The 25309-nt window shown below is 56.2% G+C and overlaps 1 protein-coding gene across 1 annotated transcript; it reads left to right on the top strand.

Moving 5' to 3' along the window:
• Positions 1 to 448: 448 nt before the first annotated feature.
• Positions 449 to 10896, top strand: LOC136994878 (butyrophilin subfamily 1 member A1-like). The gene is made up of 9 exons (XM_067314274.1): positions 449 to 665; positions 1407 to 1460; positions 6092 to 6439; positions 6909 to 7193; positions 8062 to 8118; positions 8519 to 8545; positions 8767 to 8793; positions 9833 to 9859; positions 10178 to 10896. The coding sequence occupies exons 1-9, from the start codon at positions 449 to 451 to the stop codon at positions 10894 to 10896; spliced, it is 1761 nt and encodes a 586-aa protein (XP_067170375.1).
• Positions 10897 to 25309: the final 14413 nt, after the last annotated feature.

Below are 25309 nucleotides of genomic sequence, written 5' to 3'. Positions count from 1 at the left end.
GGCCCCTCTCTGTTTAGGTCTCTTTGCACCAAGTCAACCAACACACAGGCTGGACAAGTGGTCTCCTTTGAAACGCAGTCCTGCACCGGGCTCTGCCCCTCTCTCTGAGACCCGGCAGTGCTGGCGCTGGCTACTCAAACCCCATCTCCAAACCCCTCTGCCCATCAACACCCTCTCCCTACCCTTCAGAGCAGTGCGGAAGAGGGATGAAATCTGCAGGTGGAAGAAAATACTCTTCCCTGGCATCCCTGCTGCCTTGCAGCAGCAGTCTCAAGCGGGGACAGGGCATAGACACCCCCCACCCTGGCATCCGTCCTCTGCTGCATGGACAGATGTCTCCCTCCCTCCCTCCACTTGTTATGCTCCATCCCCAGGTGATCTCCCAGCCCCCAGTATCTTCCTGAGACCCACAGAAGCCCGGCTGGGTGAAACTGTGCTGCTCCAATGCATGGTGGTCACCAGCAGTCCCATTACCCGCGTCATCTTTTGCCGCGACGGGCAGGAGGCGAGTGCCATGAAGGGTGAAAAAAGCATGATCTACAGCCATTACAAGAGTGTGTCCGTGGCCAGCTCCGGCAATGACTCTTGTGTGTATGAGATCCGAGACAGCATGAACGAAGTGACCCGATCCCAGCTCAGCCCCATGCAACGCCTGCATGTCCAGGGTAAGGGGAAGAAAGACTTCATCCACCTGGAAAGTGTCTGAGCCATCCCTGTCCCACCTCACCCCATCTGTGGCACGGGGACACCTATTCTGACCCCAGGGTGAGCAGCTCCCATCCCCTCTCTTATCAGCTCCATATCATTTGCTCAGGTGACAAGCCTGAAGGCCCCCAAACTGCTGCAGTGCCCAGCAAGCAGACGACTCTGGCAGGTAAAAGGGACCATGATGTGTGAGCTGGAGCTCTGCCCTGCTCGGGGGTCCAGCCAACATCTCCCTCCCACAAGGCCTCATTTGTGGGGTGAGGCTGTGCTGGGGGCCTGTTTCAGCTTGGGCCTTGCCTGATCCCAGCTCAGCCCCATGCAACGCCTGCATGTCCAGGGTAAGGGGTTGTCCTAAACATTTAGACCACATAAGATAATTTTGCAATGTGTCTGGGTTGATTTGGTGAGTCTCAGAGTATTCATTTTTAGTCCTACCCAAATATGGAGGTACAGTTGAGAACAGCTAGAGAGAGAGGGCTGTAAACTCAGTGCCCAAGACCTCAGGCCTTATCTTCGCTCCCTGCAGCATCCTTGGCTGCACGGAGCCCCACATCTTCATCCCAGCACTTGGTGCTGGCCCAGTGCATGCTTCATGCCTTGCGGCTGTTATGGGGCTCCCCAGGTCAGACAGAGCAAAGAGCAGTGGAGGAAGGATTGTGGCCTTCCTCCCATCTCCAATCACTCCTGCATTTATCGCCTAGGTGATGAATTCAAGGTGAATAGCACTGCTCCTGGGTCCGAGGAGAGTCCTGGAGGTAAGGGACTCAGGTTTGGTGTTGGGGAATGGCACCAAGACCATTTCATGCCAAAGAAGTGATGTTTGGCTTGGCGGAATAAAAATGAAGCTGGAAAGCAGATTTGCTTGATTTCCTGATAATTTTTATTTGCATTTCATTATAGGCAGCATCCTATCTCTTGCTCTCAGCATCGCGATCCCATCTGTCCTGCTCCTGGTTGTGCTGGGATTCCTTCTGGCAAGAAAAGGTGCGTGAGCTGCTGATGCCACAAAATGCCCTTAGCGGTGCAGGCAGACATGGCAGGGCTAAATATACCATTCTCGAGTGGTAGAGGGGCAGCATCAGAAACACAGTCATCCCCTAATTCCCAGGGCGCTGGTGGGAGATTGGGATCAGAGCAATACATAGCATTTGGGTTATGGTCATGCTCTGGAGATGGGGAGAACTGCAGCTCCCTGTCCAGGGAGATGCCAGCCTCCGGCTTCCTCTACCTTTCTGCTTCTCAGGAACCACTTTTGCAGCCGCAGATGCTCACCCTTGTTTCCCTTTTGCTGTCCAGAGGTAAGCAAAGGGTCAGTGCAGTGTGGGGCAGGGTGAATAAATTTGGCATTTATGGGACTTGTGTGCTGAAAGACATTGGGTGGTGGAAGGGAGCTGCAGACAGATGCAAAAGAAGTTCCCTCAGATGTGCCGGGGGCAGCCCCTCAGCTCTTGTTTGGTGCTCGTCTGCTCTCCTCTTCCTCGCCCCTTGGGGACTGGTGGGGGATTCGTGGGCCACAGAGGCATGGGACTCTGGCAGGGATGCTATGGGGTGCTGGATAGCAGAGTGACTGACGTTCTCCTTCCCTCCCTGCAGGGACCCGACCCATGCCAGAGAGACCTCCGACAACCCCGAATGTGAGAGTTTGGGGAACTCTGGGTCATTCATGGGCTGCTGAGGGAGGGAAGAGCTGGGAGTGGGAGCAGGAGAGGCTTTGGTGGGTGCAGGCAAAGTGGGGATGTGATATAATGGGGCTATGGGGTGGTCCTTCTGCCTGGGGAAGGTTGGGTGTGGATGCACCCTCCCTTGACAAGCCATTTTGGCACTGTGATGGCATTCCTGACTCTGCTTCTCTCCCTAGATGCCTTGGTCGAGGAAATAAGGCAGCCCAGGGTGAGTCTCAGGCCAAAGCTTGGTGTTGCCACCCCCAGGCTTTGCAGACCCCAAGCTGTCCAGCAGTGGGGTGCCGGGGTCTTCCAGCGGGGATGGGAACCCAGCTGCAGGGACCAGACACAGCTCTGGCCAGCCTGCCTCTGGGGCAGCTCTTTCTCACTTTCTCCTGCAGTTTCAGAAGAAGCAGGCACAGCAAGATCCCGGCATTGCCTTGCAGCCACTGCTGGCCATGTCGGATGCCAATGTCTTGTATGCAAACATCAGGGGACAGAGGTGACAAAATGCCTGTCCCTTTTACGCCCTGCCGTGTCCCACAGCACCAGGAACTGCAGATCCCAAAGCGTGATCAGAGCCACAGGGAGCGGAAATCCTCAGATGGGAAAACCCCAGGGCAATACTTGGACCACCACAGGGATGCTGCGCAGGGTGGGGAACTGCTCTGTGCTCTTCATTTTCCACCATGGAGCACGCGTGCTTTCCCCCAAGCAATGGTGTTTCTTTGCCCTTGATATATTCTCTGCTCTGCCGGGTATGTGCTGCAGTTCCTTTTTCCGGTATTTGGATTTCTTCTTTGTGGCTGTTCCAGCTTTTCCAGCTCAGCCTTTCCAGATCTCCTCTGCTCCTGCGTGGGCTAAGAAATTCTGGGATTCTCACAAAATCCCTCAGCGCTGAGCTGCAAGACAGCTACTCAACAAATTTAAGAAAACAAGCCAAATCCCATAAACTCCCTATGACCAGTGGGTGATGCTGGGGCCTTCTCCAACGTGACACAATCTGCCGGTCTTCTGCTTTGGGGGAATCCAGCAGCATTTCTGAGTCAGGCCATGAAGCACTTGCAACCTGCCTTCTCACGCAGATATGCTGGAAAAGGAAAAATGAGTGAAAGAGGGATTTTTTTGGCACAGGCTGGGACTCAAGAGAATGGGTTATGGGGGAGGGAGGGACTGATTCTTGCAAGGCTGCGTCTGACTGCACCAGTTGGCTGTGCCCTGTGGTGTGCACAACGTCTAACAGACTTTGCACTGTGGTCCTGAAGCAGGATGTCGCAGTGACGCTGGAGGGTATTTGGGGCAAATACCCAGTCCTGCCCCTGTGATGGAATAAGCCCCTGCAACAACATGGGATGGGCACTGCAGGCACAGAAAGGAGCTTTGCCGAAAAACAGCTGAAGGTCCTGGAAGACAACGCCCTTGTAGCAAAGAAGGCCAACCATACAGGGGCTGCCTTTTGCAAATCTTTGGAATTCCCATTAACTGTCAAGAAAAAGCATCCCAGTGAATAGAAGGAAAAGATAATTACCCCATGAGTCAACAGGTTCCTTGACCAGGGACCACAGCGGTGGGGAATTGCCATCCTTGCAGATGTTCTAAACTCAGCTGGAAACAGCCCCAAACTGCCTGCTCTAGCTAAAGCTGCTTTGAGCAGGAGGTTGGAGAAGAGATCTCCCAAAGTCCCTCATGGTCTAGTCCCATGATCCTATGAACTGATGGACCAAATTTGGCCACACCTATGCAGAATTTCCCCTCCCATAGATTCCACATAAAAACCATGCCACAATTGCCACCTGGAACTGCTGTACACACCCACTAAAATCCTCCTACAGTAATAATAATAAAAAATGTAAAACCATATGAGCTTTTTCAAGGATATTTTTTCTCTGTGCTTGACATTTTTGCACAGCAGCCCTCCTTTCTCATTTCAGTCTGAAAATTTGCTCAGCGGTGACCTGGAATTATTCACTCTCTTAAAAGCAGCCCTGGCCTTTGGGGAGCAGAAAGGAACTTTAAAGGTGCCGGTGCCGTTTGCCCAGGGATTTTGCACCCCCAAATCCCAGCAGCCAAGCTCTGTTTCCTGAGGCTAGACCAGAGCTGGGTAGAAAAAAAATGCAATTCAGAAGCACAGGCAAAACCACACGAGGCAAAAATACCGCAAAGGAAAAATGGGCAATTGAAGCTGCAAATACAATGCTGACTTGAAAGTCATTAACATATGCCCGGCTCACTTAAGCTGCAGCCAAAAGGCTAAGGAGCGTGAGAAAGCAGTGGGGGGTTTCTAAATGCTACTTGGAGCTGCGGCTGCGAGGCCAGAGACGGCGAAACGTGAGGCCTGGAGAGAGACGAGACGGAGGCTCAGGGTGAGCGGGGGGAACCGCAGGGCTCTGGCAGAGTTTCCTGCCTGCTGCCGTGCTGAGCGCAGGGCCACGGTGCAGGCAAAGTCTCTGCTTCACGGCCACCTTCCCACTTCCCCTGCTGCATGCGACCTCTCTCCCTCCTGCCTGCAGCATCGTTGGCTCCCAGATGAGGCCAGGGCCAGGGAGGGACAGGGTCAGGGTGAGGCCCTCAGCCCCAGCCTGGCGAAGGGGCACATTGGGGCTGCATCTAGGTGCATTGGTCCTTGTGTTGGGAGCTGGCTCTTGCACTGCGGGGTGCATCCGCCCATATCCCAGGTGCAGGCTCTTGCACTGCAGGATGCATTGGTCCCTGTGCTGGCTGTTGGCTCTTGCATTGCAAGGTGCATTGGTCCTCATGCTGGGTGCTGGCACCCATCCCTCTCCCTATTTCCAGAGGTCCCTCGTTGCTCTGTGAGAGCTCCTTGCTCCAGGCAGCAAGGAGCAGAGCTCCTGGCAAAGATTTGTGGGTTAGACGATGGTGGGAATTTGCCAGCCTAGCAAATGCATCAGGCTGAGAGGGCAGTCTGAGCCATTTTCTGCTCAAGAAAAGAACAGACAGACAAAGTAGCCCTTTTTGGCTCTGCTTTCCTCTGGTGCCAGCTGGTGGGTCTGGCCTTGTCTTGCTCCCTTTGCCCTCTGATCCTGGGATGTGCAAGGAAGTGCCGGCAAGAAACGTTGGTGCTGGTATTTCCTGGTGCTGTGCCAGGGTCAGAGTCCAAGACCAGGTGCAATGCTGTTCCGGTGAAGAGCCCGGCAGAGCCTGGGCAGACAGCAGGATCCTGGCTCCCGTGGAGAAGACCTCAGGTCCCTGCTGAGTGCCTGCTGGTGCTTTGGGTTCTCCTCCCCGAAAGTGCCCCAGTGCTGAGAGCGAGGCCCCCTTGCTTCGGGTGCTCTTTGGAGTGTCCCCGCAGGCATGGAAGGAAGCTGAACCTCCCTTCCAAGTGGATATTGCCCCATCACCCAAATGTCACAGTCTCATCGGCCTCAGCATGGGCTCCCACCCTGCAGCTCCCCCGAGCAATGACCTGGCGACGCAAGGGATACTCTGCATGCTCAGCCTGGGACTGTCCCTCCTGGCACCACGTCCCGGCTCTGGTAATCCTGTGCATTTCCCCACCTCGCTCTCCCTCACCTCTTCTTTTTTGCCAGCTGCCACTCAGAGTGCATGGCTCCTTCCTTGCCTCCAGGCACGGTGCATGGGCTGTGCGTGTGGACCCTGGCTTGGCCACCCTATTACCCCTGCTTCTTCCCACTGTGTCCTGGTGGGGTCTGACCCCCTCTCCGCCTTCCCCCCATATCATGGTCTCTCACGGTTGTTTGTTGCAGCGGAGATCTCACTGTCCACCTCCCTGCTGCCCGTGGTGGGGGAGCTGGGCCAGGATGTGGTGATACCCTGCCAACTCTCCCCACCGGCCCCCCTGCCCAGCCTGGAGGTGCGCTGGAGGAAGTATGGCCTCAGGACTGTCAGTGTCCACCACCACGGTGGGGAAGGAGCTCAGGAGATGCCGGGGAAAGGCTACGAGGGCCGGACCGAGCTCTTCCCCCAGGAGTTCAGCCGTGGGAATGTCTCTCTGAAGCTGAGGAGCCTTCGCATAGAGGATGCAGGGAGCTACCAGTGCTTTGTGGGAAGTCAGCAAAGAAACTTGGAAGCCATTGCTGTGCTCCAAGTAGAAGGTGAGGCGAGGGCCGTGGAAGTGCAAGGGTCTCCTCTGAGACGGGGTGTACATGCCACAGACGGTGGTCCATGGGTGGCAGGCTGAGGTGGGATCTGCATCCCTGCAGGATTCTCATCGAGGTTGCATCCTTGCGGGATGCCTGCGGAGCCTGCATCCTTGCAGGGTACTGGCAGAGGCTGCATCCTCTCAGGATGCTCATCAGCCCCTTGCTTGGGAGGCAGGGCAGAGCCCATGCTGGCAAGGGCAGGATGTGTGCAGCAATGGGACCAGTCGTGCACCACTTAATAGCCTCCCAGACAGGGATCTGGAGGGCATGCTTGGCCGACACCTCGATCTTTGCCCTCTGGATCAGCTGCTGGGGTGCAGGTGCTTACTGATGAAGGATGAGGACCCTGGGTGTGCTGAGGGTGGGACAGGGCTGCCATCCCCACTGAGCCACAGGATATTTTCCTTGTCTGTCCCTGCAGCTGTAGCCCTGGTTTACTTACATGTCACGAGGCCCGAGGGGTCAGGGCTGGGGCTGTCCTGCAAATCCGCCGGATGGTTCCCCGAGCCCACGGTCCGCTGGGTCATGCAGGACGGGCAGGCCCTGGCAATGGAGCCAGTGACCACCATCACGCAGGACCAGCAGCAGCTCTACACTGTGGAGAGCCACATCACTGTCCCCGGAGGAAAGGACACTGACAAAATACTCTGTGTCGTGCAAAACAGCCTGACGGGCACCGAGCAGCGCTCGGCTGTTGAGCTTGGAGGTGGGTCTCGAGTTGCAGAAACACAGCTGTAGGGAGGATGGGGCAGTGATAAACCCCATCTCCTGCAGAGAAGGGAGTGCGGGGGATACCAAAAAGTGACTTCTTGGAGTGCGGGGGGTGGGGACAGACACTTCTCTTGCAGATGCCACATGCCAGCTGAACGGGATGGGCAACGTGGGTAGCCCAGGCTGCTGTTTGCTGGTTGCTGGCAGCAGGAGGGATTTGGGCAGGGTGTCGCTGCAATATCAATGATTTCCGTAATTTCTCTTGGCAATGCCAGGAGACATCTTCCCTCGTGCATCTCCCTGGCTGCCCGCCTTCTGTGTGCTGCTCGTGTTGTTCCTCCTGGCCCTTGCAGCTGGAGCATTTTTTGCTCACCGAGGTAAGGGGAAGGAAGGGTCTCGGGCTGAGGGACTGCTGGCTGCATGATCGTGGGGAGGTGCAGGGGGCAGGTCCATGCGTGGCCAGAGCTTGCATGGCTGTTGGCCATGGGAAGCATTTCCCCACATGTGTTGTGGGGCCTGATGGCCCCAGGCTGTCTCATGGTGGAGGGAGTAGGAACACCACACATCACAAGGCAGTGCCCACTGTGGAGGACCCTGGGTGTCTGCTTGGCATGATCTGCCACCTCAAGGGTGAGTGGAGGCTGTCCCAGTTTGGCCAACCCTGAAATGTCTCTGGTGCTTGGCCCCATGCCCTGTCCCATCCCATGGGACACACCAGGTGCCCACCAAGAGCCCAGCTTGGTGGTCCCTGGTCAGGGGGGTGGCAGCATCCTGCCTGCTGGATGCAGGGATGAGTCCTGCAGGAGTGACCTGCTGCTCCAGGCTTTGTGCCATCTGATGGGACATCTCTTGCTCCTCTGCAGCCAAGAGGAAGGCAGCCGGCAGGAAAGCGGAGCAGGAGGCAGTTCTCCTGGACAAGGGTAGGTGTCCTGTGCCTCCCACCATGCCTCGTACCTCCTCGTGCTCCATGTGAGGCCAGCAGTGCCAGTGCCATGCAGGGAGCTGAGCTGCATCTGCCCAGACCCCTCGCTGCGGAACGGGTGATCACACTGGGGGGGTGGCATGGCCAGCGAGGGTGCCACGAGCCCCTCTGCACCATGGGCAGGGTCTGGCCATGGGGCCACCCCGGCAACATGCTCCAGCACCTCCAGCTGCATTGGGCTCTGCAGACCCTGGGGATTACCCCAAGGCACTGGGGGGCACCTCTGACCCCATGTGGGGCAGGCTGTGGGGTGCCTGCACAGCCCTCGCATGGCACGCATGTGGCACCTGTCCCAGGGGCTCTGCTCTACAGACAACACCTCCTTCTTCCTCTTGCAGATGCACTGCTGAAAATCATGGAAGCAGGTACTGGGAGTGCCCCTGGGTGCTGGTGGGTCTGCTCCTCCTCGGGGAGAGATGTAATGGTCCCCTGGCTATGCCAGCTCTCAGGGATGGGGTCAGGGCAATGCCCAGCTCAGGTCCCCACCTGAGAAGAGAAGCACCTTGGTGCCCAATGTGCTGCCCCACCAGGGGAGCAACCCTGGCTTGTGGCCATGCCCCTCATATCTCCTTCTCTTCCCTTCCAGAGAACACAGAACTTCGGAGGAGTAAAGGTGAGCTCTGCAGAGAAGGAAAAGGGGAGCTGCCAAAAAAGCATGGGGTGGGATCCTGCTGAACCCCCAGCAAGGCTGAACACCTCCTGCAGGCTCCCATGGGTGGAGGTTGACCGGGGATCAGCCCCCAGAGAGGAGGCTCACGCACAACACCACACAGAGCCCCAGGCACTTTTCCAGCTTGTCCACTCTGCCCCTGCCATCTGCCCCACGGCACAGCACCCGTAGCACTCACCGAGGTTGAGAGCAAGGGGGGAACTGAGGCTGCTTTCCCAGAGCCCTCGTGCAAGATGAGTTGTCCTCACTCAGCACAGCCTCCCAGGATTGCCAGAGCAGGGCTCAGCAGCTTGGGACGAGGGCCAGAGGGCCCCAGGCAGCTCAGGGCTGGGCACAGTGTCCCCATGGTGAAAAGCCATCCTGGACCACAGTGAAGGACAGATTGGGGGGAGCTTCTGGCTGTGGGGAGCAGAGTGCATGGGGGGATCTGGTGGCTCCAGGTCCCCTCCAAGCTGTTGCCACAGCTCAAGACCGGGGGCAGCCAGGTGGGGATGTGCCCAGAGAGGTCCAAGAGGCATCGGGTGGTATCCGAGGGGTGAAGGAGGGCTGCAGGCAGCACGGACAAGGGGCCTCCTGCCAGCGTGCTTTGAGGAGGGATGGGCAGTGCCCGCAGGGCTGCCAGGAGGGATTGCAGGTGCTAAAGACCCTCTTTTCATTTCAGAGGGAGCCATTGAAGAGCTGGGTAAGAGCCGATGCTTTGTGGCCTTCTCCAAGGAGTCTCCTGCACCCACGTGCGTACCCTGCACCCCAGCGCTGTTTCCTACCTCCTGCCCAACCCCTTGGCCATGCCTGGGTGTGACTGTCGCCCAGGAGGTGCCTGGGTACCCGCAGACCCAGGGAGGGGCCTGGCCTTGGCAACACGGGGCATTTCCCATCATCCCCTGCCCCACAAAAGCCATCCCAGAGCTTCCTGAACCGGGACCCCTACACCCCCAACCCTCACAGCCCCTCTCCTAACCATGCCCACCCTTTTCCTTTGCAGCTTTCCGAAGGGTGTGGAGCTACCAGGGTGAGTGCTGGCTCTGGTGGGAGCTGCAGGGGGTGGCATCTCCTGGGAGAGGGGTGGGTGGAAGGTGCTTGTGGTGCCAAATCTGGGTCACGCTGGCAGCTTGTATCTGTCTCCCCGCGCTCGGAGCTGTGCGGGGATGCTTGACTGAGATCAGCATAGCATGACCTTGTCGGTGGCACGAGGTGGCATCAGGTCTCTGCCCACTCTCCATCACCTGGGGCACATGAGCAGCACAAAGCTGGGATCTGCCCTTCCCTCTGGGGCTGGTGGATCCCAGCATGTCCCACGGATGACAGCACTGTCCTACTCTCTCCACAGTGGCCATCACCCTGGACCCAAGCCACCAGCACCCTGAGCTCATCGTCTCAGAGCAAGGCCAACGTGTCCAGTGCCGGCCCTCCTCACTGGGGCCAGCCCCCTGCATTGCCGTGGGGCACCAGGGGTTTGCATCCCAGAGGGCTTACTGGGAGGTGGAGGTGGGGGATGGGGAGGACTGGGAGCTGGGGGTGCTGAGCGAGAGCACCAGGGCCCGGGTGAGACGAGGGGAGGTGGAGGAACGCCCCAAGGAGGGCTTCTGGGCCCTGGGGAGAGCTGGCGGACGGTACCACCCCCTCAAGGCCGACACACTGCTGCAGAGCCAGGAGAAGGCAGTCATCATTGGGGTGTATCTGGATGGAGAAGCAGGGAAACTCATGTTTTATAATGTTGCCGGAATGGCCCCGATTGTGGAAATCCCCGTGCCTGACTTGGAGACTCTCTACCCCTTCCTCAGCCCCGGCCCTGCCATGGGGGGTGCCGCTGGGGATCCCCTCCGCATCTGCCCCCCCAGTGACTGGGATTTTCCACAGCAATTAGTGCTGAAGAGATCTGCCAAAGATGCCCAGAGCAAGGACACTACTGAGCATCACGACCGCGCTGCCCAGGAAGGGTGGGGATACGATTTGGTCCCACCTTCAGCAAGTCCGACCCCCATCACCTCCTCCTCCAGTGACTGCGAGCTGCAGGAGTCCCAACAGCCACACCCAGGCCCATCCTAAAGGCCTGGGGAGCTTCGGGGTCCCCCCAATGGGGACAAGGATGGGACTGCAGCAGAAACCACTGAGGAGAAAAGCTCCTTGCACCCCACCAGGTGCCCAGAGTCAGAGAGCAAAGGCTAGGCATGGCCTCAGTAGCATTGCTCCTGGAGTCAAGACAGGCAGGCCACCCCCGCAGAGCCAGCCCCGGCTGCTGGTGAGGCCAGGTGTCTTTGGGACAAGGGACATCCCTCCCCATGTGGGGAGATAAATGCAGTGGGGAGGGGGGGCAGCGGGTGGACAGGGCTGCTGGCGAGGGGATGTGCAGTGCCCAGGACTAAATCTGGGGTGCCCCACAACCATTTGCAAGCCTTTGAGTAGGAAAGTTTGAAAGCTTCTTTCCACTTGCAATTCCCAAATACAGCAATCCTTTCTGCACCTTCCTATGCCTCTTGTGTCTCACTGAACCTCTCCCCACGGCTTCTGTCAGGAGTTTTCCTGCACATCTCCCCAGGTCTGCGTGCATGAGGCTGTATGTCCCTGTGCCCACAGCAGTCCCGTGCACCACGTGCTCCATGTGCAGAGCCCTGTCCCCCTGACTTAGTTTAGTGGGTGCTACAAACACATCTTGGAGCATGCCACAGGCACAGGCTGAGCGTTGGGGTGTTGTGCAGACCTGCAGGTTTCCCAGGATGATGCTTTATCCATGCAGCAAGCAAGGGCTGTGGTGGAAGTTGCAGCCAAAAGGCCAAGGGGTGCGAGAAAGCAGGTGGGAGAGCAGTGAATGTTGTCTACCTTGACTTCAGCAAGGCTTTTGACACTGTCTTCCATAACATCCTCATAGGGAAGCTCAGGAAGTGTGGGCTGGATGAGTGGACAGTGAGATGGCTTGAGAACTGGCTGAATGGCAGAGCTCCGAGGGTTGTGATCAGCAGTGCAGAGTCTAGTTGGAGGGCTGTAGCTAGCGGTGTCCCCCAGGGGTCAGTACTGGGTCCAGTCTTGTTCAACTGGATGAAGGCACAGAGTGCACCCTCATCAAGTTTGCTGACGATACCAAACTGGGAGGAGTGGCTGATACACCAGAGGGCTGTGCTGCCATTCAGAGAGACCTGGACAGGCTGGAGAGGTGGGCGGAGAGGAACCTCCTGAAGTTCAACAAAGGGAAGTGCAGGGTCCTGCACCTAGGGAGGAATAACCCCATGCCCCAGTACAGGTTGGGGGTTGACCTGCTGGAAAGCAGCTCTGCAGAGAAAGACCTGGGGGTCCTGGTGGACAAGTTGGCCATGAGGCAGCAATGTGCCCTTGTAGCCAAGAAGGCCAATGGTGTCCTAGGGTGCATCAGGAACAGTGTTGCCAGCAGGTGGAGGGAGGTGATTCTCCCCCTCTCCTCAGCCCTGGTGAGGCCACATCTGGAGTACTGTGTCCAGGTCTGGGACTGGTCCGTGCTGGTTTGGAGGTGCACGAATGTGTGCAGGAGACCCCGTAGAGAAGGCCACAAAGCATTGGCTCTTACCCAGCTCTTCGGTGGCTCTCTCTGAAATGAAAAGAGGGTCTTTAGCACCTGCAGTCCCTCCCGGCAGCCCTGCAGGCACTGCCCACCTCTCCCTGAGGCATGCTGGCAGAAGACCCCTTGCATGTGCTGCCTGCAGATCTCCTGCCCCCCACGGATGCCACCCGATGCCCGATACCCAATGGTATTCTGGGCTGCATGAGGAAGAGTGTTGCCAGCAGGTGGAGGGAGGTGATTCTCCCCCTCTACTCAGCCCTGGTGAGGCCTCATCTGGAGTACTGTGTCCAGGTCTGGGCTCCCCAGGACAAGAGAGATGTGGCACTACTGGAGCAAGTCCAGTGAAGGGCTACAAAGATGATTAGGGGACTGGAGCATCTCTCTTATGAGGAAAGGCTGAGAGAGCTGGGCCTGTTTAGCCTGGAGAAGAGAAGGCTGAGAGGAGATCTTATTAATGTGTACAAGTATCTGAAGGGAGGGTGTCAAGAGGATGGGGCCAGACTCTTTTCAGTGGTGCCCAGCAACAGGACACGAGGCAACGGGCACAAACTGAAACACAGACAATTCCATCTGAACATGAGGAAAAACTTTGCTGTGAGGGTGACAGAGCACTGGAACAGGTTGCCCAGAGAGGTTGTGGAGTCTCCTTCTCTGGCGATATTCAAAACCCGCCTGGATGTGATCCTGTGCAATGTGCTCTAGGTGACCCTGCTTGAGCAGGGGGGTTGGACTAGATGATCTCCAGAGGTCCCTTCCAACTTCAACCATTCTGTGATTCTGTGAAAGCAGTGAGGGGTTTCTAAGTCCTACGAAGAGCTGTGGCGATGAGGCCAGAAACAGCAAAATGTGAGGCCTGGACAGACAAGGTGGAGGTGCAGGGTTGGCTCGAAATAGTTTCAGATGCTCTTAGTGCAGGCAAAGTCTCTGCTTTGCCTCTGCTCTCCTGTTTCCCCTTCCCAGGCTGCAGCCGCCCTCCCTCCTGCCTGTGGCATCATCTGCACCTGTATCAGGCTGGGGCTGGTGAGGGACAGGGGTCAGGGTGAGGCCCTTGCCCCCAACCTGCTGAAGTGGCACACTGGGGTTTGTTCCAGTGCAGGCGGATGCTGCAATGAGGTCCTGCTCCACTGCAAGGCCGTGAGGGGAGGGAAGAGCTCTGGGGACATGCAGGGGCAGTGCTGGATTTCCCCTTGGGAGGATGGGGTGACCGTCTCCCCGTGAGCTCATGACAGAAGCGTTGCTGGCCACATGGATAAAGGATCATCCTGGGAAACCTGCAGGTCTGCACGACACCCCGACCCTCAGCCTGTGCCTGTGGCATGCTCCAAGATGTGTTTGTAGCACCCACTAAACTAAGTCAGGTGGACAGGGCTCTGCACATGGTGCACGTGGTGCGCGGAGCTGCTGTGGGCACAGGGACATACAGCCTCATGCACGCAGACCTGGGGAGATGTGCAGGAAAACTCCTGACAGAAGCCGTGGGGAGAGGTTCAGTGAGACACAAGAGGCATAGGAAGGTGCAGAAAGGATTGCTGTATTTGGGAATTGCAAGTGGAAAGAAGCTTTTAAAATTTCCTACTCAAAGGCTTGCAAATGGTTGTGGGGCACCCCAGATTTAGTCCTGGGCACTGCACATCCCCTCGCCAGCAGCCCTGTCCACCCGCTGCCCCCCCTCCCCACTGCATTTATCTCCCCATATGGGGAGGGATGTCCCTTGTCCCAAAGACACCTGGGCTTACCAGCAGCCGGGGCTGGCTCTGCGGGGGTGGCCTGCCTGTCTTGACCCCAGGAGCAATGCTACTGAGGCCATGCCTAGGCTTTCTGCTCTGACTCTGAGCACCAGGTTGGGTGTGAGGAGCTTTTCTTCTCGGTGGTTTCTGCTGCAGTCCCTCTTTGTCCCCATTGGGGGGACCCTGAAGCTCTCCAGGCCTTTGGGATGGGTCTGGATGCAGCTGTTGGGACTCCTGCAGCTTGCAGTCACTGGAGCAGGAGGTGATGGGGGTCGGACTTGCTGAAGACGGTCCCAAATCGTTTCCCCACCCTTCCTGGGCAGCGCGGTCGTGATGCTCTGTAGTGTCCTTGCTCTGGGCATCTTTGGCAGATCTCTTCAGCACTAATTGCTGTGGGAAATCCCAGTCGCTGGGGGGGCAGATGCGGAGGGGATCCCCAGCGGCACCCCCCATGGCAGGGCCGGGGCTGAGGAAGGGGTAGAGTGTCTCTGAGTCAGGCACAGGGATTTCCGTAATTAGGGCCATATGGACAACATTATAAAACATGAGTTTCCCTGCTTCTGCATCCAGATACACCCCAATGACGACTGCCTTCTCCTGGCTCTGCAGCAGTGTGTCGGCCTCGAGGGGGTGGTACCGTCCGCCAGCTCTCCCCAGGGCCCAGAAGCCCTCCTTGGGGCGTTCCTCCACCTCCCCTCGTCTCACCCGGGCCCTGGTGCTCTCGCTCAGCACCCCCAACTCCCAGTCCTCCCCATCCCCCACCTCCACCTCCCAGTAAGCCCTCTGGGACGCAAACCCCTGGTGCCCCACGGTAATGCGAGGAGCTGGCCCCAGCGAGGAGGGCTGGCACTGGACGCATTGGCCATGCTCCGACACGATGAGTTCAGGGTGCTGGTGGCTTGGGTCCAGGGTGATGGCCACTGTGGAGAGAGCAGGACAGCGCTGTCATCTGTGGGGCATGCTGGGATCCACCAGCCCCAGAGGGAAGGGCAGTCCCCGGACTCGTCCTGCGCATGTGCCCAGGATGATGGAGAATGGGCAGAGACCTGACGGCCTTGTACCACCCACCAGGCCGTGCCACACTGATCCCAGCCAAGCATCCCTGCACAGCTCCGAGTGCGGGGACATGGACCCAAACTGCTGGCATGATCCAGATTTGGCACCACAAGCACCTTCCACCCACCCCCCTCCTGGAAGGCTGTAGCCCCCGCAGCTCCCACCAGACCCAGCACTCACCCTGGTGGCTCCGTGACCTTCAGAAAGCTGCAAAGGAAAAGGGTGGGCATGGTTAGGAGAGGGGCTGTGAGGGTGGGGGTGCAGGGGCCCTAGTCCGGGAAGCTCTGGGATGGCTTTTGTGGGGCAGGGGATGGGGTCAAGTTCCGGAGACATTTCAGGATTGGCCAAACTGGGACAGCCTCCACTCACCCCTGAGGTGGCAGACCGTGCCAAGCAGACACCCAGGGTCCTCCACAGTGGGCACTGCCTTGCTGATGCGTCGTGTCCCTGCTCCTTCCACCGTGAGACAGCCTGTGGCCATCAGGCCCCACAACACATGTGGGGAAATGCTCCCTACAGCCAACAGCCATGCAACTGCTGGCCAGGCATGGACCTGCCCCCTGCACCTCCCCACGATCATGCAGCCAGCAGTCCCTCAGCCCGAGACCCTCCCTTCCCCTTACCTCGGTGAGCAAAAAATGCTCCAGCTGCAAGGGCCAGGAGGAACAACACGAGCAGCACACAGAAGGCGGGCAGCCAGGGAGATGCACGAGGGAAGACGTCTCCTGGCATTGCCAAGAGAAATTGTGGAAATCATTGAGATTGCAGCAACACCCTGCCCAAATCCCGCCTGCTGCCAGCAACCAGCGACCAGCAACCAGCAGCCTGGGCTACCCAAACTGCCCTTCCTGTCCAGCTGGTATGCGGCACCCTGCATGCCTCAGCTCTCTGCTTTTGCAAAGGACAGAAGGAGGGGGGGGATCATCTTTTTGCAACCTTCCAGAAAAGTTGTCTTTTTGGAAGATTTCCTCCAAGTTAAACTCCACGGCAAGGGGCTTGGACATGCACAGTGAGAGAGAGGGAGCATGCTGATATTAGTGCCCTGTGGAGATTACGCTAATCAGGGAAGACCCCCCCCCCAGGAAGTCACTTTTTGGTGTCCCCGCACTCCACTCTCTGCAGGAGCTGGGGTTTATTGCTGCCTTGCACTTGGCTGCGTTTCTGCATGTTGGAACTCACCTCCAAGCTCAATGGCTGAGTGCTGCTTGGTGCCCGTCAGGCTGTTTTGCACAATGCACCATATCTCACCAGCATCCTTTCCTCCAGGGACAGTGATGTGGCTCTCCACGGTGTAGAGCTGCTGCTGGTCCTGTGTGATGGTGGTCACTGGCTCCATTGCCAGGGCCTGCTCGTCCTGCGTGACCCAGCGGACTGTGGGCTCGGGGAACCATCCGGCAGATTTGCAGGACAGCCCCAGCCCCGACCCCTCAGGCCCCATCACAGAAATGCGCACAGGTGCAGTAGCTGCAGGAAGAGGAGAGTGGGTGCAGATAATGTGGTGCCTGGGGACACCCCTATCCCACATTGTAGTCTCCCTCCTTTTTTGGCTGCTGCTGGAGTATTCTCTTAACAATGGAGCAGGATTGATGGTGGAGGTTTCCCTCCTGGCCAGAGTTGCCTCTCCCATCCCAGACCACTTTTCTCCTTTTCACTTAATCAGGTGTTGAATCTTGCAGCCCTTTTTCTGGGGGGTCAATGAGAACTCTGAGTTGTGCAAGTCATGCATTCCTATGGAGGCCTATATCCTCTACCTGCAGCTACCTTCCCACGCTTATGTAGGCAATGCAATGCCCGCTGCTCGAGAAGACCCTGGAGTGCCCACAACTGCATCTCACCTTCAATCTGGAGCTCAGCGAGGGCCTCGTGGTTTCCTTCTGCACTTTTCACAATACACTGATAATTTCCAGCTTCCCTCACCCTCAGACTCTTCAGCTTCAGAGAGAGGTTTCCCCTGATGAACTCATCGGGGAACAACTCCGTCCGGTCCTTGTAGTCTCTCCCTTGCACCTCCTGCTTTCCTCTGTCCGTGTAGCTGTGTATAATTATATATTCGGGTTCGTATTTCCTCCAGAGCAGCTCCATGTCACGTAGGCGGACAGGAGGTGACAACTGGCAGGGCAAGATGATGTCCTGGCCAAACACCCCCACGACTGGCTGCTGGGAACTGGAGAGGGAGACTCCGCCTGGAAAAAACAACAGGATTAACAGGAGTGAGACAGGATCCTGGCTTGGGTGAACAGAAACAACCTGGCATCCCTGGAAGACCATGCACCCCATGTTACGGGGGGTATCTAGGTGAGGATCAGATGAAGGGCCTTACCGCAACTGGGACATACTGCCCAGAAGAGGACCACGCAAAGCCATCGATGCATCCTCATAGGGGCTCTGGGCAGAGACCTGCAGAGAGACAGAAGGGATGGGAGATGCTCTGGGGACATGCAACGGTCGCACATCTGGCGGACGCAGCAGGCTTGAGGCACAGAGCCAAACTAGGATGACACCATCTTGCAAAGAGGCATGAGATCCCATCACGTGCACCATCCTACCTCTCTGAATGCTCAGTAAACCCCCTCGCAGATACATTAGGGATGCTGCAGCTGGAAAGCATCTCTTGGCTGCAAGAGTCAGTGTGGGGCTGAGCTGGGGGCTTCTGCGGGGGGTTTATCACAGCCCTTGAAAGGCCAGGAGGACAGAGAGACCTCCTTCATTAGCCCTGAGCTTTGGGAAAGCATGTTGAAGTTAACTGCCATGCCTTCAGTCTCTTGCCCGTAGCGTGTGTGCTCTTAGAGTAGAGGAAAGTACTAGGGATGCTGGCCCAGTGTAGACCCAAAGGGTTGAGCCACGGATGTTTTATTGTTTGCTGAGATCAGATAGGAAAAGAGGTGCCTGGAAAGAAAAGAGGCTCCCTCCCAGGACACTAACCTCATCTGTTGGAGGAGAATGATAAGAGACCGGAGGTGTTTTGGGTTGCAAGTTGAAAAAGTCAGCCTTGCTTTCTTGCATTCAAGGATGTGGACTCTGATCCGTGTCAGCATTCACTGCGATTGCCTGTCCCCACCCAGCACCAGTGCAAATAGATGGTTGCCTTCGTCCTGCTGGGCAGGTCCATGTCCAAGAGAAGGAGGGAAGGAGGTGTCCGGACAGGGATCTGCCTGCCAGGGAGCAGAGCCCCTTCAGGGCCTGGCCAGGCTGGAATGACCAGGAACCCTTTGCCAAGGAAAAAAAGAATTCTCTGGAGTTTTTTGAAGCTGATTCAGGTGGGGTTTCAATGCCCATTTCTTTTCCTCCTTAAATGTAAACCATCTGCCCTTTCCAAATAGAGACACTCAGCGCACTAAAACCACTGGGAAATGCAAAGCACAAGAAATCTGTAGGTTTAAAAGTACACTTCATTTTTACCCCTCACCTCCACACTGACCCTGGGCACTACAGCAGTGTATGCATGAGCCTGTGTGGTGGCAATTACTGACCCAGGGAGACTCCCAGTATGGGTCAGGGTCTGTCCTGTACAGCAACAAGGGAAGGTGGGAACATCTGCTTGGACCGGAGAGCCTCCGTGGCAGGAGAAACACATGCACCCTGCTCTCTGAGCCCCTCCATTATTAACCCCAGGCACGGCAAAGAGATCCTTGTGACAGCCTTGCTCACAGCAAGAAGCTAACGAAGGTCTGTCTTTGTTCCTCTACCAGCGTTGTAAAAGCTCGGAGAGAAAGGTCCTTGCACCGCATCTGTATCACTGTGCAGTTAAGATCTTGACGTGGGAGGGGATCATGAGGACTGTGCTGAGTCCAGGACAGACATGGAGCAAAGGGAGTCAAGTTTGGGGTGTGGAAATATAGGGAAAGGAAAGCACATGGACAGACTGTGCAAGGATGGGCAAAGAAAGCTCCTGAGGTGAGCAAGAAATGGTCAGGTATGGGAGCCGGTGGGAAGTGCAGCACAAACCAGTGCATTTGAAGGAAGCACTGAGTCACTGCATACCTCGCAGTTCTTCCCTTCTCATGTCCCCTCCATCTACATCATGCTGGGAAAGGGATATTGGATGAGGAGAGCATCCTAGGCTGGGGATGGAGGTGGGTGGAGTAGCCCAAAATGTGGGGGCTGCTGTGTGTGGGCAGCCTCTGGGATGCCAGTGCCCGGGGAGGGGTGGTGGGGAAGGACCAACCTGGAGTGCTCAGCACATCCCTGGGGTTAGTGGGAAGCACACTCAAAGAGTCATCTGGCCGGGTCCCGGCTCCACAGTGAGCGCTGGGGGAGAAGGAAAGGTGGGAGAAAGGCAAGGGGGAAATTGGACCACACCCTGCTGAACCTTGCCCCAGGGAAAGGGAAAGCCCCTGGGGTTCATCACTCATGAACCTGGCAGGTGACATTTTCACCTTTGCAGAAACTATTGGTGAGGGCAGCTGTCGTGAAAGGAGTGATGCACTTCACTCATGAGAGGGAAGCAGCACTACGTTTATTGCAGTAAGACAGCGACTTAACACAGTTCAGTTGTAAATAAGAATGATTTAACGAGGTTCGATTGGCAAGGTTCACTCAGTTATTTACTGCATGAAGCACAGGGTCAGATGCATGTGCAACAGAGACCGTCCCATTGAATCACAGGGTTCAGACTGGACCCCCTTGCTTTCTAAACTCCTTTGGAGAGGAGCCTAGGTGCGTCTGGACCCAGTCCTAGTCCCAGACTTGGTCAACGGTTTATGTCTAAGGGAGTATGTGCACAATTAATCAAAGATATAACTCAGCAAAGCTTTGTGAAGTTTGCGAAAGTTCAGCATGCTATTAATCACTTACCGAGGATCTGTCGCAGGTAAGGAATCTCTCAACCTCGAGGAGTAACCTTGAGAGGCGTCCCTGCTCAAGAGGAGGTTCTGCAGTGCAGCCCGCTGCCATGCAGGAGAGCTCAATGGGCTCTGCTGCCCCCTATTTATGAGGGGGGAGATGATTGACTCATAGTCATATTTGCATACTAGACGGGTCTTATTTGGTGCATGCTCAATTAGCCCCTACATATGTGCTGTTTACAGGAAGGTCAGGTTGAGGGGGAGAGAGCACATCGGGATGGGAGAAAGGAGTACACCGTCACAGCAGCACTAACAACCTCACCTACATGCGGATGAGATGTTGTCTTCGCAAACAGCTCCCAGCTGGAAGTCTGCTTCCACATTTTTGGAAAAGTGCAGTCTCGTGCAGGTGTCTGAGATGCTGTGGAGCCACACAGACATGACACAGAGCTGCCTGAGCCTGCTGGCCTGGGGTGCAGGTCCCTGACAAAAATCAAGGCTGCATTTGATGTGGTGGGTTCAGCGAACATCCTCTCCTCCACCCCCACCTATAGCGCCTGTCCTGGTCTGTCTCCAGCAACGTCCATCTGGTCTCAGACTCCAGCCTTCAATAGAGATGCCGTGGCTGGGGCATGCTAGAGAGGAAACGGGGAGTGGTGAGAAGCATCAGAGAGGAGGAGGGAACGGATCAGGTTGGGGAGGAACTGGAGCTGCTCCTTGGTCACAGAACATCGATGCAGCCCCAGTGGTGCTGCAGCATTGGGGTGCTGCTCCCTGGCCCCCTGGTCCTGTCTCTGGGCCTCCTGCTCCACGGTGAGTCTCTGCGCCTGGCTGGTCTGTGGGAGGGTGGCGAAAATACCACTGAGAGCAGCCTCGACCATCTGGTGTAAGGGCCAGCCCTCGCAGTTTCTCCACGAAAACCAGCATGCTCATGCAGGGGTTGGCTTCCCTCTTTTTTCTCCAGCTGGATGACAGATTTCAGAGCACATCCACACCTTGGGTATGGAAGTGGCTCTAGGGCGGCCATGGCACAGGGAAAGGGTGCTGGGATGTCTGAGCTCAGTGCACAAGATCAAAATTGCAGAAGTTTACCCTGCAGAACGGTGGGGGGGGGGGTAGTGCAGTGGTTGAACAGCTGAGAGGCGTTGGCTAAGCTGTAAGTGATCAGGGACATGCCTGTGATAGAAACCTTCCCTCTGTGCATGGCAAAGAAAGCATTCATACGAGGATCTTCAGCCCTGAAGCTCCCCGGCTCCAAGGCTGGCCCATACCAGATCCTCTCCCCATTGCAGGGAAGGGGAATGGGATGGTCAGAGCTGGCCTGCCTATGCCAGGGGAACTGTCAGTGGGAGCATATCTAGCAGTGGGGAAGAGAGGCGTCATTTGTCATTCTTGGACACACCGAGAAAGGTCTAACTCAGCACTAGACTCCTTTCTCTTTGCTTTCCCCAGCTTGGCAAGCTGTCAGCCAGAAACTCTGTGAAGCTCCAGGTCAGTCTGTCTGTCTGTCTGTCTGTCTGTACCCATTCTGCCCAGCTCACTCTCCCCTCCCTGGGAGGCTTAGGGCTTCCCCACCAAGCCTGTGTTTAGTGGGGTCCCTCTCTGTCTAGGTCTCTTTGCACCAAGTCAACCAACACACAGGCTGGACAAGTGGTCTCCTTTGAAACGCAGTCCTGCACCGGGCTCTGCCCCTCTCTCTGAGACCTGGCAGTGTTGGCACTGGCTACTCAAACCCCATCTCCAAACCCCTCTGCCCATCAACACCCTCTCCCTACCCTTTAGAGCAGTGCGGAAGAGGGATGAAATCTGCAGGTGGAAGAAAATACTCTTCCCTGGCATCCCTGCTGCCTTGCAGCAGCAGTCTCAAGCGGGGACAGGGCATAGACACCCCCCACCCTGGCATCCATCCTTTGCTGCATGGACAGACTTCTCCCTCCCTCCCTCCACTTGTTATGCTCCATCCCCAGGTGATCTCCCAGCCCCCAGCATCTTCCTGAGACCCACAGCAGCCCAGCTGGGTGAAACTGTGCTGCTCCAGTGCACGGTGGTCATCAGCAGCCCCATTACCTGCGTCATCCTTTGCCACGACGGGCAGGAGATGAGTGCCATGAAGGGTTAAAAAAAAGAGCATCTACAACCACTACGAGAGTGTGTCCATGGCCAGCTCCGGCAACTACTCTTGTGTTTATGAGATCCGAGACAGCCTGAACCGGGTGACCCGATTCCAGCTCAGCCCCATGCAATGCCTGCATGTCCAGGGTAAGGGGTTTCATCAAACATTTAGACCGCATAAGATAATTTTGCAATGTGTCTGGGCTGATTTGGGGGTCTCAGAGTATTCATTTTTAGTCCTACCCAAATATGGAGGTACAGTTGAGAACAGCTAGAGAGAGAGGGCTGTAAACTCAGTGCCCAAGACCTCAGGCCTTTTTTCGCTCCCTGCAGCATCCTCGGCTGCACAGAGCCCCACATCTTCCTCCCAGCACTTGGCGCTGGCCCAGCTCGTGCCCCATGCCTTGCGGCTGTTACGGGGCTCCCCAGGTCAGACAGAGCCAAGAGCAGTGGAGGAAGGATTGTGGCCTTCCTGCCATCTCCAATCACTCCTGCATTTATCGTCTAGGTGATGAATTCAAGGTGAATAGCACTGCTCCTGGGTCCGAGGAGAGTCCTGGAGGTAAGGGACTCAGGTCTGGTGTTGGGGAATGGCACCAAGACCATTTCATGCCAGAGAAGTGATGTTCAGCTTGGCGGAATAAAAATGAAGCTGGAAGGCAGATTTGCTTGATTTCCTGATAATTTTTATTTGCATTTCATGATAGGCAGCATCCTATCTCTTGCTCTCAGAATCACGATCCCATCTGTCCTGCTCCTGGTTGTGCTGGGATTCCTTCTGGCAAGAAAAGGTGCGTGAGCTGCTGATGTCACAAAATGCCCTTAGCGATGCAGGCAGAAATGGCAGGGCTAAATATACCATTCTTGAGTGGTAGAGGTGCAGCATCAGGGACACAGTCATCCCCTAATTCCTGGGGCGCTGGTGGGAGATTGGGATCAGAGCAATACATAGCATTTGGGTTATGGTCATGCTCTGGAGATGGGGAGAACTGCAGCTCCCTGTCCAGGGAGATGCCAGCCTCCGGCTTTCTCTACCTTTCTGCTTCTCAGGAACCACTTTTGCAGCTGCAGATGCTCACCCTTGTTTCCCTTTTGCTGTCCAGAGGTAAGCAAAGGGTCAGTGCAGTGTGGGGCAGGGTGAAAAAACTTGGCATTTATGGGACTTGCGTGCTGAAAGGCTTTGGTGGGTGCAGGCAAAGTGGGGATGTGATATAATGGGGCTATGGGGTGGTCCTTCTGCCTGGGGAAGGTTGGGTGTGGATGCACCCTCCCTTGACAAGCCATTTTGGCACTGCGATGGCATTCCTGACTCTGCTTCTCTCCCTAGATGCCTTGGTCGAGGAAATAAGGCAGCCCAGGGTGAGTCTCAGGCCAAAGCTTGGTGTTGCCACCCCCAGGCTTTGCAGACCCCAAGCTGTCCAGCAGCGGGGCACCGGGGTCTTCCAGCGGGGATGGGAACCCAGCCGCAGGGACCAGCCGCAGCTCTGGCCAGCCTGCCGCTGCTGCTGGGGCAGCTCTTTCTCACTTTCTCCTGCAGTTTCAGAAGAAGCAGGCACAGCAAGATCCCGGCATTGCCTTGCAGCCACCACTGGCCACGTTGGATGCCAATGCCTTGTATGCAAACATCAGGAGACAGAGGTGACAAAATGCCTGTCCCTTTTACGCCCTGCCGTGTCCCACAGCACCAGGAACTGCAGATCCCAAAGCGTGATCAGAGCCACAGGGAGCGGAAATCCTCAGATGGGAAAACCCCAGGGCAATACTTGGACCACCACAGGGATGCTGCGCAGGGTGGGGAACTGCTCTGTGCTCTGCGTTTTCCACCGTGGAGCACGCGTGCTTTCCCCCGAGCAATGATGTTTCTTTGCCCTTGATATATTCTCTGCTCTGCCGGGTATGTGCTGCAGCTCTTTTTTCCAGGATTTGGATTTCTTCTTTGTGGCTGTTCCAGCTTTTCCAGCTCAGCCTTTCCAGATCTCCTCTGCTCCTGCGTGGGCTAAGAAATTCTAGGATTCTCACAAAATTCCTCAACGCTGAGCTGCAAGACAGCTACTCAACAAATTTAAGAGAACAAGCCAAATCCCATAAACTCCCTATGACCAGTGGGTGATGCTGGGGCCTTCTCCAACATGACACAATCTGCCGGTCTTCTGCTTTGGGGGAATCCAGCAGCATTTCTGAGTCAGGCCATGAAGCACTTGCAACCTGCCTTCTCACGCAGATATGCTGGAAAAGGAAAAATGAGTGAAAGAGGGATTTTTTTGGCACAGGCTGGGACTCGAGAATGGGGCATGGGGGAGGGAGGGACTGATTCTTGTAAGGCTGTGTCTGACTGGACCAGTTGGCTGTGCCCTGTGGTGTGCACAACGTCTAACAGACTTTGCACCACAGTCCTGAAGCAGGATGTCGCAGTGATGCTGGAGGGTATTTGGGGCAAATACCCAGTCCTGCCCCTGTGATGGAATAAGCCCCTGCAACAACATGGGATGGGCACTGCAGGCACAGAAAGGAGCTTTGCAGAAAAACAGCTGAAGGTCCTGGAAGGCAACGCCCTTGTAGCAAAGAAGGCCAACCATACAGGTGCTGCCTTTTGCAAATCTTTGGAATTCACATTAACTGTCAAGAAAAAGCATCCCAGTGAATAGAAGGAAAAGATAATTACCCCATAAGGGAAGAGGTTCCTTGACAAGGGACCAGAGCAGTGGGGAATTGCCATCCTTGGAGATGTTCTAAACTCAGCTGGAAACAGCCCCGAACTGCCTGCTCTAGCTAAAGCTGCTTTGAGCAGGAGCTTGGAGAAGAGATCTCCCAAAGTCCCTCACAGTCTAGTCCCATGATTGTATGAACTGATGGACCAAATTTGGCCACACCTATGCAGAATTTCCCCTCCCATAGATTCCACATAAAAACCATGCCACAATTGCCACCTGGAACTGCTGTACACACCCACTAAAATCCTCCTACAGTAATAATAATAAAAATTGTAAAACCATATGAGCTTTTTCAAGGATATTTTTTCTCTGTGCTTGACATTTTTGCACAGCAGCCCTCCTTTCTCATTTCAGTCTGAAAATTCGCTCAGCGGTGACCTGGAATTATTCACTCTCTTAAAAGCAGCCCTGGCCTTTGGGGAGGAGAAAGGAACTTTAAAGGTGCCGGTGCCGTTTGCCCAGGCATTTTGCACCCCAAATCCCAGTAGCCAAGCTCTGTTTCCTGAGGCTAGACCAGAGCTGGGTAGAAAAAAAATGCAA

Source organism: Apteryx mantelli, chromosome 34, assembly GCF_036417845.1.
Source record: "Apteryx mantelli isolate bAptMan1 chromosome 34, bAptMan1.hap1, whole genome shotgun sequence".
NCBI lineage: Eukaryota > Metazoa > Chordata > Aves > Apterygiformes > Apterygidae > Apteryx > Apteryx mantelli.
This window is presented reverse-complemented; position numbering and strand designations above follow the sequence as displayed.